Source organism: Rana temporaria, chromosome 3 (assembly GCF_905171775.1).
Source record: "Rana temporaria chromosome 3, aRanTem1.1, whole genome shotgun sequence".
Classification (NCBI taxonomy): domain Eukaryota; kingdom Metazoa; phylum Chordata; class Amphibia; order Anura; family Ranidae; genus Rana; species Rana temporaria.
Window position 1 is genome coordinate 488472959 of NC_053491.1, and position 11618 is coordinate 488484576.

The 11618-nt window shown below is 45.7% G+C and overlaps 1 protein-coding gene across 1 annotated transcript in view; it reads left to right on the forward strand.

Annotated features, from left to right (window-relative positions):
• The window catches only part of FGF11 (fibroblast growth factor 11), a 34518-nt gene extending 23612 nt beyond the window's left edge, over positions 1-10906 (forward strand). Inside the window, exons 3-5 of the mRNA XM_040347124.1 lie at positions 4533-4636; positions 6045-6243; positions 9081-10906. Of these exons, the coding sequence (XP_040203058.1) occupies positions 4533-4636; positions 6045-6243; positions 9081-9181 (404 nt within the window). The 3' untranslated portion in view covers positions 9182-10906. The remainder of the gene's footprint in view (positions 1-4532; positions 4637-6044; positions 6244-9080) is intronic.
• Positions 10907-11618: the final 712 nt, after the last annotated feature.

Sequence of the window (11618 nt, forward strand, 5' to 3'; positions counted from 1 at the left end):
GGGCGGGGGTGTATTGCAGATTACTGCTCTGAGTTTTTGTGGGGGGATTTTTGCAGACACATAATGTTCACCCATCTTGGGGGGGGGGGGGTTGGGCGCAGTTTGGCATGTTCGCCCTGGGCTCTAGATGACCTTGTCCCAGCACTGCTATTGTCCTTTGTCTGCACCCTGGTAGTGAGAACCTCAGTGAGTTTTATCTCAACCCATTGTCTACATGCGGCATCCCTAGGTGTGAAAGGTCCACTCCACCCGGCTTCCATCTCCTTTCTGGACAATGACTCTCTTAACCACTTCAGTACCGGGCACTCTCACCCCCTTCCAGCCCAGGACCTTTTCAGCTTTTAGCGCTGTCACACTTTGAAGGACAATTGTGCGGTTTTTTAGACAGATAGAGATTTCTTTTGGTGGTATTTAATCACCACTGGGGTTTTTTATTTTTTGCTAAACAAATGAAAAAAGATTGAAATTTTTTTAAAAACAAGAAAGTTTTTCTTAGTTTCTGTGATAAAAAATTGCAAATATTTAATTTTTCTCCTTCACTGATGTGCGCTGATAGGCTGTAATAATGTGCAGTGCACTGATAGGCCGCACTGATGGGCACTGATTAGGGATGAGCCGAACACCCCCCTGTTCGGTTCGCACCAGAACTTGCGAACACACCAAATGTTCGTGTGAACTTTAGAACCCTGTTAAAGTCTATGGGACTCGAACGTTTGAAATCTAATGTGCTAATTTTAAAGGCTAATATGCAAGTTATTGTCCTAAAAAGTGTTTGGGGACCTGGGTCCTGCCCCAGGGGACATGTAGCAATGCAAAAAAAAGTTTTAAAAATGGCCGTTTTTTCGGGAGCAGTGAATTTAATAATGCTAAAGACTTTTTTCTACGGTGTGTGTTTTTTTAAACTATTTACACTTCCTTTGCGAAATGGTAGAGGTACAGTGTACCCCATTACCAATTCACATAGGGGGGGGGGCAGGATCTGGGGGTCCCCTTTGTTAAAGGGGTCTTCCAGATTCTTATAAGCCCCCCGCCCGCAGACCCCCACAACCACCGGGCAAGGGTTGTGGGGATGAGGCCCTTGTCCCCATCAACATGTGGACATCCTCCCCATGTTGAGGGCATGTGGCCTGGTACGGTTCAGGAGAGGGGGCCGCACTCTGTCCCCCCCTCTTTTCTGCGGCCGGCCAGGTTAACGTGCTCGGATAAGGGGTCTGGTGTGAATTTTTGGGGGAACTCCACGCCATTTTTTTTTAAATTTGGGGTGGAGTTCCCCTTAAAATCCACACCAGACCTGAAGGGTCTGGAATGGATATTTGGGGGGAACCCCACGTAATTTTTTTTTTAAATTGACGGCGGGGTTCCCCTTAATATCCATTCCAGACCTGAAGGGCCTGGTAATGGAATTTGGGGGGACCCCCATGCTATTTTTTATTTTTTTTTATGAATGAATTCTCTCTGAATTGCCAGAGCCGACAATTCATTAGAGCCGCAAGTCCAGTTTTAAAAGACTTTTTTCCTTTCAGAAATGACACTTTGTGCAGGGACAGTTCTATGTACGGGAAACATGCGCTATTTCACATGCTGACTTTACACCCCCCAGGTATGAAATTTAAAGGAATATTTCACTTTTATTGTTTAACTTTTAGCATTATTAAAATCACTGCTCCCGGCCGTTTTTAAAACTTTTTTTGCATTGATACATGTCCCCTGGGACAGGACCCAGGTCCCCAAACACTTTTTAGGACGATAAATTGCATATTAGCCTTTAAAATTAGCACTTTAGATTTCTCCCATAGACTTTAACAGGGTGTTCCGCGGCTTTTCGAATTTGCCGCGAACACCCCTAATTGTTCGTTGTTCGCCGAACAGGCGAACAGGCAATGTTCGAGTCGAACATGAGTTCGACTCGAAGCTCATCCCTAGCACTGATATGTGGTACTGAGCTGGCACTGAAGAGGAGGCACTGATAGGCTGCACTAATGGGCACTTATAGGCGGTGAGTCCATAAAGGGCACAGGAGCGCCACCCCCTCTCTCCTGCACCACTCTAATAATCATAGATAGATTCATGCATTGCATGAATCTATCTATGGTCGCTGCTGACACCCCCTATTCAGGTGTCCGGCCCCTTTTCGTGCGCCGAGCACCTGAATTACAGCGGCGGGGGTGTTTTTTGGAAGCACCTGATTAGAGCCGAAGGCTCTAATAGGCGTCCAAAAAACCGAACAGCGGGCACCATGCTGGGCGTTGGCTGTTCACTTAGCTGTGTGTTAGCAAAGTGAAGGAATTCGCTTTGCTAACGCTGAATCCGTCTCTCAGCCAATCGGGTTGCCGGGTCTGTTACTGGTCACCTGATTGGCTGAAATGACAGGCGCTGTGATTGGACGCCTATCAGGGGTCCAATCATAGCAGAGGTCGGGAAGAGAGGACGGTAGAAGACATCGAGGAGCGTGGAGGACACCGTCGCTGTGACCCACTGCCCCACCGAGACAGGTAAGTGCCGGGTGGGGGATGCACACTGGCAGCATTTGATGAGAACAGTAGCGGCAATTGATGGGCGTAGTGAAAGCCATTGATGAGCACACTGGCAGAAATGTTATGGGCACTGTAGGGCCAAATGATAGGCACACTGGCAGCAATTGATGGGCACAGTAGCAGCAATTGATGAGCACACTGGCAGCAATTGATGGTGTAACGGTCACCACCGTTTACGATTTAACTTCCATCAGTCACGACAGCTTATCTGACACCCCACAATCTAGCAGACATCAGACATCCCATTTCCCCAGAAATAACAAGACAAGTCAAAATGTATGACCGCTTTAATGGTTAGCTCTCAAGTTTATATACAGTTTACAAGGCATGTTTCAGTAATCACAGGAACAATCAAACTCTCCACCAACACATCACACACTGGGGGGGCTTCAATACACCTTCAGATGGGCTAATTACTAAACATTCCAGACGTCCCCCCTTCTCCGCATTAGAGGAGGTAATTACCACAGCTTGACAAGTCACATTCCACACACAAAACAGTATTTAGCATACATAATGAGAGATCCAGAAGCCAGGCTGTCTACCAAGCTCAAATCCACCTCACCCCAGTCCAGACTCAATTAGCATATCAACAGCCTATGTTACACAGAGGAATGAGTCACTATTGACCGGTTGTGGGTCAGCATGAAATCACTTGAATATCTCAAGATATCCTGCAATATGAATTATCAGTTATGTCCCAGCTCATGTAATTTCTAATTAATATTTCTCAGTCACCCTATGCCCAAAAGGGACACAGGGTGAGCTTAGACCCAAGAGTTATTAGTGACGCTGGCACAGGAGTACCCCTCATCCTTCAAAGTCTCTGTTTGTCACGGGTCATTCCGTTACAGATGGGTACAGAAACTGCGTTTGATGACACAATGGCGGCAATTTATGAGTACAGTGGCGGAAATTGATGGGCACAGTAGCGGCAATTAATGGGCGTAGTGAAAGCCATTGATGGGGACAGTGGCGGCAATTGATGAGCACACTGGCAGAAATTGATGGGCACAGTAGGGCCAATTGCTGGGCACACTGGCAGCAATTGATGGGCACAGAAGCTGCGTTTGATGGCACAATGGCGGCAATTTATGGGTACAGTGGCTGCATTTGATGGCACAGTGGCGGCAATTGATGGGCACAGTGGCGGCAATTGGTGGGCACAGTAGCTTCATTTGATGGGCACAGTGGCTGCAATTGATGGGTTTTTTTTTTCAGTTTGTTTGCGCCCCCCCCCCCAAAAAAAATTGAGAACCAGCAGTCACTGAAGCTGGCACTGAAGAGGAGGCACTGATAGGTAGCACTGATGGCCACTGATGGGCTACACTGATGGGCACTGATAGGTGGTACTGAAGCTGGTACTAATGAGGAGGCACTGATAGGCAGCACCGATAGGCAGTGATGGGGCTGCACTGATTATCAGTGTAAATGTCTCCTGTCACACTTGCTGGTTACCGGCTCTCCTCTCCTCACATTGTGACAGCACGCGAGGAAAAGGAATGCCGATGACCGGGAAGTTTGTTTACTTTTGATCAGCTGTGATTTTGCAATTAATTTACTGCCGGAATTGTTACATGCCTACCAGTCAGAGGTCACTCTTCTGACCTCCAATCATTGCAATGATGGATGTACAAGTTTATCAGGCATCAGGGAAGTCCTAGTAGTGGTCGCCGTGTCCTTCAAGCCTGTGCGCCGCTGAAGTCTTCGGGTTTGACTTGAAGAAAAGGTGGAAACCCAAGTCTTAAGAGTCAATCTGTACCTGCCTGAGGTGGGGCGGATGACTTAAAATGTGTGTGTCATTGGGGAGCATGTGCTGTCAGTAGGTGACACCCACTGAGGGATGGGAGGAGGAGGTCACAAGGATGGAATTCAGGGCTCATGCTGGGACTTGTAGTCCCTCAATTTTTGGGGATGTGAATTTGTAATTTTGTGTTAATTTTCAATGTTTGTTTCTACTTCTCTTTCCATAACCGTCCTTTTCTTCTGTTTTCTTAGCTCTCTTCAATGTTATCCCTGTGGGTCTTCGGGTGGTGGCCATCCAGAGCTCGGCCTGTGGCCTGTACATCGCCATGAATTCCGAGGGTTGTCTCTATGGATCGGTGAGCATCTTCTGAGTGTGAAGCCTGTGACGAATTTCCACGCCCTTCATATTCTAATGGGAAACCAAGATCTCAGGGCCTTCAAGGTTTCTTGAGATACTGCTTAGGGCTTCCCAAGATGCTTGTGGGTAGAGGGCATCGTGGTGTGACGGCAGCAGAAACCACACAGAACTGCAGAAAGTTCCAACCAGGTACAATTGGCCCGGCGGGAGAGCACAGCCATTCAGAGCCACTTACGGAACATGTAGCAGTGGTACTTTGGCTTGAAATTATGCTGATGGTTTCTGCAATGAGGACCGGGAATGTGGCCTGGCCAGATCTAACCCGATTGTCCCTACTCCTCTGGAACCACTCCCCAATGCTATATTCTGAACGAAGTTTCGCCTAGGGTGTCAAAAGCTGAGGCGGGGAAATCTCATCTTTGTGGGAGGGGCAGAGACACAAACTACTGCAGCGAAATCTCATCATTGTGGGAGGGGCAGAGACACAAACTATTGCAGGGAAATCTCACTGTAACGGAATGTCCCACACTCCCCTTGAGTGCTTCCGTCATATACCGCTTCCTATCAGTCTGGATATAGATATCAGATATTCCAGCTGCTCACAAGCACACAACAAGACAAGACTTGTTTGTCTGCTGAACATGGAGCGTTTATTAGAACCAAGAATGCAACCTTATATACAGTTTAAAGAGGACGTAACCAGAACATAAATTAACATGAGCTAATTAACTAATTATTTACAGAGACTAGGCGACTCATAGATATGACCTTTCAGGGTAGACGTCACGTCTCCTCGTTCACCTGCTATACAATACACATTATCATAAGTGTAAACACAGGACATCTTCACACAATAGCAGGGTCAATTAGCACAGAGAACAGATAGATGGCTGGAGGTGAGGACATTAGCATCTAACAGTATGTGTCCCAAAATTATGAATAAGTCACTCTTACAATTAACCCGTTGAGTTCAGAATCAACAAACAGTAAATAGTTCTTTACAGATATCCTGGAATATATTGTGGATAATAATTACATAATAAGCCCATCTCAGGTAATCCAAGATATCATTCCTCAGTCATCCTATGCCCCTAGTGGACATAGGATGATTTTAGACATAAGAGGGTCCGGGGATGTCCTGGGTGAGTCTGTCACACTCACCATTGTGGGAGGGTCAGAGACATGAAAAACTACTGCACAGAAATCTCCCCATTGTGGGAGAGGCAGAGACACAAATTAAAAAATAAAATAACATAAACATAACAATTTTTATAAGGACTTGGAGTTTAGCTTTAATGTAAAACATATAATACTGATGTAGAATGCTTACTCTCTGGAAATAAACAAACTATTTCCTAACATCTGACCCCAAATGATCTTTCCTCCTCCCTCATTCTTTCCTGCAGCTTCATTTTACGGCCGAGTGTCGCTTCAAAGAGAGCGTCTTCGACAATTACTTTGTCACCTACTCCTCCACGCTTTACCGCCAGCGCAGCTCTGGTCGCGGATGGTACTTGGGCCTGAGAAAAGATGGACGACCCATGGAGGGCAACCGGGTGAAGCGGCACAGACCCGCTGCCCACTTCCTGCCCAAACTCAGCGAGGGTAAGAAATGGATGATATACAGGGGGGTGGAAACGTGGTTTAGAAGTTCTGCTCATAATTTTTTCTTGTAACTTTCTCTTTTCCCTTCTATCTCTGTGTCTATGGTTCTGCTCTTTCTTCTCCGCTTTTCTTTCTTCCAATACCCTTTCCTTTCGTTTTACTTTCTCTTTATACTCCTTCCCTTCCCTTACTTCCTATATCTTTATATCTCTTGTTTTCTCTTACTTTCTCTTTATTTTCCTTCCCTTACTTTTTATTTGTATTCCTTCCCTCCCCTTCCTTTATTCCCCTTCTTTTTATATTCCTCCACTTCCCTTATTCCCCTTCAATTTGTATTCCTCCACTTCCCTTACTTCCTTTCTCTGTATATTCTTCCCTTACCTACTTCCCTTTACCTCTCTTTATTTTCCTTCCCCTACCTTTTCCATTATATTCATCCCTCTCTCTTACTTTCTTCCTCTTTGTTTTCCTTCTCTTCCTTCCTTCCTCCTTCCTTCCTTTCTCTTTTTATCCCCACACCCCACCCACTTTACTCACTTTCCTTTTATTTCCTTCCCTTGTTTTGTCTTTCTGTTCCTCCTCCCCTTCCCTTATTTCCTTTTTCTAAAACTTTTCCCCTTCCCTGGCGTCCTTTCTTTTCATATTCCTCCCCTTCTTTTAACTTACCTTTTCTTTAAATCCCTCTCCATTCCTTACTTCCCTTTCCAATTTTTCCCCTTGCCTTATTTCCTTTTTTAAATATTCTTCCCTTCCCTTACTTTTCTCTTTATTTTCCCTTACTTACTTTTCTTTTATATTCACCCCTCTCTTATTTTCTTCCTCTCTTTTTCATTCCCTCCCTTGCTTCTATTCTCTTTATATTCCTCCCCTCCCTTACTTCCTTTTTCTTTCTATTCCTCTTACTAACTTTCTATTTATTTACTTTCTTTTTGTTTTCCTTACCTCCCTTTCCTATTATATTCTTAACCATCCCTTATTTTTTCTTGGGTTCTTTATATTCCTTTCCTTGCCTTTCATTCTTTCTTTTCTCTTTATTTTACCAACGTTTGTTTCTTCCTCTCTCTTTATATTCCTTCTTTTCCTTATTTCAATTTGTTATCCTTTCCTTCCTACTATTTCACTTCCTTCCCCTTTGCCTTGATGTTCCTTCTCTCCCCTCCCTTTCATTTATTTCCTTTTTCTTTAATTTTCCCTTTTTTATCTTCCTCTTCTTTCTCTTCCTCTTTCCCCCTTCCCCTTTGTTGCCTTCTTCTTTTCCTTTCCCCTTCTTTCCCTTCCTCTTCTTTCCCTTCCTCTTTTTTTTCCGTCATCCTTTTTCCCATCCCCTTCTCTCCCTTTCCACTTCTTTCCCTTTCTCCTCTTTCTCTTCTTCCTATTTCCCTTCCTCTTTTTTCCCTTCCTCTCCTTTCTCTTCCCATTCTTTCCCTTACTCCTCTTTCCCTCTCTCTTCTTTCCCTTCTTCTTTCCCTTTACCCTTTTTTCTCTTCCCCTTCTTTCTCTTCACCTTCTTTCCCCTCCCCTTCTTTCCCTTACTTCTCTTACCCTTCCTCATTTTTCCCGTCCTCTTCTTTCCCTTACTCCTCTTTCCCTTTCTCCTCATTCCCTTTCTCCTCGTTTCCTTCGCCTTATTTGCCTTTTTCTTCTTTGCCTTTCTCTTCTTTCTCTTCTTTCCCTTCCCCTTCCTTTTCTTTCCATTTCCCTTCTTTCCTCCTTATTTCCCTTTGCATTCTTTCCCTTCCTCTTCTTTCCCTCCCCCTTATTTTCCTTCTTTCCCTTCCCCTTCTTTCTCTTACTGCTCTTACCCTTCCTCTTCTTTCCTTTCCCCTCCTTTCCCTTTCTCTTCTTTCCCTTTCTCCCCTTCCTCTTCTTTCCCTTCCTCTTCTTTCCCTTTCTCCCCTTCCTCTTCTTTCCCTTCCTCTTCTTTCCCTTTCTCCCCTTCCTCTTCTTTCCCTTCCTCTTCTTTCCCTTTCTCCCCTTCCTCTTCTTTCCCTTCCTCCCCTTCCTCTTCTTTCCCTTCCTCTTCTTTCCCTTTCTCCCCTTCCTCTTCTTTCCCTTTCTCCCCTTCCTCTTCTTTCCCTTCCTCTTCTTTTCATTCCCTACATTTCCCTTCCCCTTATTTTCCTTCCTCCTCTTTCCCTTTCCCTTCCCATTCTTTCCTTTTTTCCCCCTGCCTTTTCTTTCCCTTCCTCCTCTTTCCCTTCCTCTTCTTTTCTTTCCTTTTCTCCCCTTTCTCTTCTTTCCCTTCTTTTTTTCCTCTTCTTTTCCTTCCCTGAATTTCCGTTCCCCTTATTTCCCTTCCCCTTTGTTCCCTTCCTCCTCTTTCCCTTTCCATTCTTTCCCTTCCCATTCTTTCCCTTCCTCTTCTTTCCCTTCCTCTTCTTTCCCTTCCTCCTCTTTTATTTCCCCTTCTTTCCCTTCTCCTTCTTTCCCTTCCCCTTTTTTCCTTCCCCTTCCTCTTATTTCCCTTCCCCTTTTTTTCCTTCCCCTTCCTCTTCTTTCCCTTTCCCTTCTTTCTCTTACTGCTCTTACCCTTCCTCTTCTTTCCGTTACCCTCCCTTCCTCTTCTTTACCTTCCTCTTCTCCTCTTTCCCTTTCCTTCTCTTCCTACTCTTACCCTTCCTCTTTTTTCCTTTCCCCTTCTTTCCCTTACTGCTATTTTTTCCCCTTCCTCTTCTTTTCCTTCCCTTTATTTACCTTCCCCTTCTTTCCTTTCCCCTTCTTTCCTTTCCTCTTCTTTCCCGTTCCCTTCCCCCTTTTTCCCTTCCTCTTCTTACCCCTCTTCCCCTTCCTCTTCTTTCCCTTCCTCCGCTTCCTCCTCTGATCTCCTCGCCTTTCAGTCGCTCTCTATAAAGAGCCATCTCTTCACGATGTCATCACAATGTCGCCAAAGAGACATCTGAGCGCGAAGCCCAGCATGCGGGTAAGGGGTGCGCGATGAAGGACAAGGAGCCGGACAGAACTCATGGGAATATTCCGGGACTAACAGCAATATAAATATGGGATGGGGCCGGGGGAGGGGCTCATTTATCTCTATAATATAACTATGAATACTTCTGGGAATTTATACAAAACAAACTTTAATATCAGGAAGGGGAAACATGCTGCATCTTCAACTGCAATAATATCCTAATACCTGCCGGACTGGTGCAAAGAGCTGACACTTCATTCCTTCCAGGCTGGTACACAGAGCTGACACTTCATACTACCTAGGATAGTACACAGAGCTGACACTTCATACCTTCCAGACTGTTACACAGAGCTGACACTTCATACTACCTAGGATAGTACACAGAGCTGACACTTCATACCTTCCAGACTGTTACACAGAGCTGACACTTCATATCTCCCAGGCTGGTACACAGAGCTGACACTTCATTCCTCCCGGCTGGTACACAGAGCTGACACTTCATTCCTCCCAGACTGGTACACAGAGCTGACACTTCATACTACCTAGGATAGTACACAGAGCTGACACTTCATACCTCCCAGGCTAGTACACAGAGCTGACACTTCATACCTCCAGACTGGTACACAGAGCTGACACTTCATACTACCTAGGATAGTACACAGAGATAACACTTTATACCTCCCAGGCTGGTACACAGAGCTGACACTTCATACCTCCCAGGCTGGTACACAGAGCTGACACTTCATACCTCCCAGGCTGGTACACAGAGCTGACACTTCATACCTCCCAGGCTGGTACACAGAGCTGACACTTCATACCTCCCAGGCTGGTACACAGAGCTGACACTTCATACCTCCAGACTGGTACACAGAGCTGACACTTCATACTACCTAGGATAGTACACAGAGATAACACTTTATACCTCCCAGGCTGGTACACAGAGCTGACACTTCATACCTCCCAGGCTGGTACACAAAGCTGACACTTCATACCTCCCAGGCTGGTACACAGAGCTGACACTTCATATCTCCAGACTGGTACACAGAGCTGACACTTCATACTACCTAGGATAGTACACAGAGCTGACACTTCATACCTCCCAGGCTGGTACACAAAGCTGACACTTCATACCTCCCAGGCTGGTACACAGAGCTGACACTTCATATCTCCAGACTGGTACACAGAGCTGACACTTCATACTACCTAGGATAGTACACAGAGCTGACACTTCATTCCTCCCAGGCTGGTACACAGAGCTGACACTTCATACCTCCCAGGCTGGTACACAGAGCTGACACTTCATACCTCCCAGGCTGGTACACAGAGCTGACACTTCATTCCTCCAGACTGGTACACAGAGCTGACATTTCATTCCTCCTGGCTGGTACACAGAGCTGACACTTCATTCCTCCCAAAATGGTACACAGATCTGACACTTCATACCTCCCAGGCTGGTACACAGAGCTGACACTTCATTCCTCCCGGCTGGTACACAGAGCTGACACTTCATACCTCGCGGACTGGAGAACTCTGCATCTCAGGAAGCCTCAAACTCTGTCTTGCTGCATTCGCCATTTGTCGGTTATAATGTATATCTGCATCTCCTCGGCATATACCGGTGCTGAGCGGCTTGTATACTAATCTGCTGTGTATGTGTATATCTTCTATGTTATCCTATGAATGAGAACATATATAATATATTCTGTATATCACTGTGCATCCGTTTAATAAATGCAAATTTATCCGCCAATTTTATTAATCTTGTGTCCGAGTTATTTACTCCACAATATAGAGAGAGATTTGGTGATCTTCTGTTCAGCCAGTCTCGTGATTCACATATCTCTGCTACAGAAGCCTGAGGGTGACGGTCATAGACTGCATCCCCCATTCCACCTCTCCATTCTGCTCATGCGACTCCTGTATATGAGGTCCTATAGGTCCACTTTGTAGCAGGCGCTCCTCGCGCCGCCTGTTACTTGTAATAACAGGCGCTTTCAGCGCTCACACGATGACGTCATCGCCCGGCGCCGCATGCTTTCCAGCTTGGAACGCGGAAGTGCGCCGCTATCCATGGCAGTTTTCTTGAATTCAGTGCGATGCACCTGGTCAGTTGTCTATAAAGGCATTCACATTAAACAGAAGCCTCATTCTATTATTGTCAGCCGTAGCTCGGCCTATTGGTGCCATCGCTCCCCATGCTGATACACCGCTCCAGACTACAACTACTACTTTGGTGCTGTTGCACCTATTGCAACACAGAGTCATTGCTGGGGACATCCTTTGAGGCCTTCCTACTGAACACCCTACACCACGGAATCCCTGTTTTCTACACTGAAGCCTGCAAACGGATAAGTAGCTATTGTGTCACTTGTAGTGCTATAAGAAGATCTGCAGCATATGTTCCATCTAATACAATTGCTCTTACTTATTATGCCTTATGGATATCAACATACTATTTGGGATATAT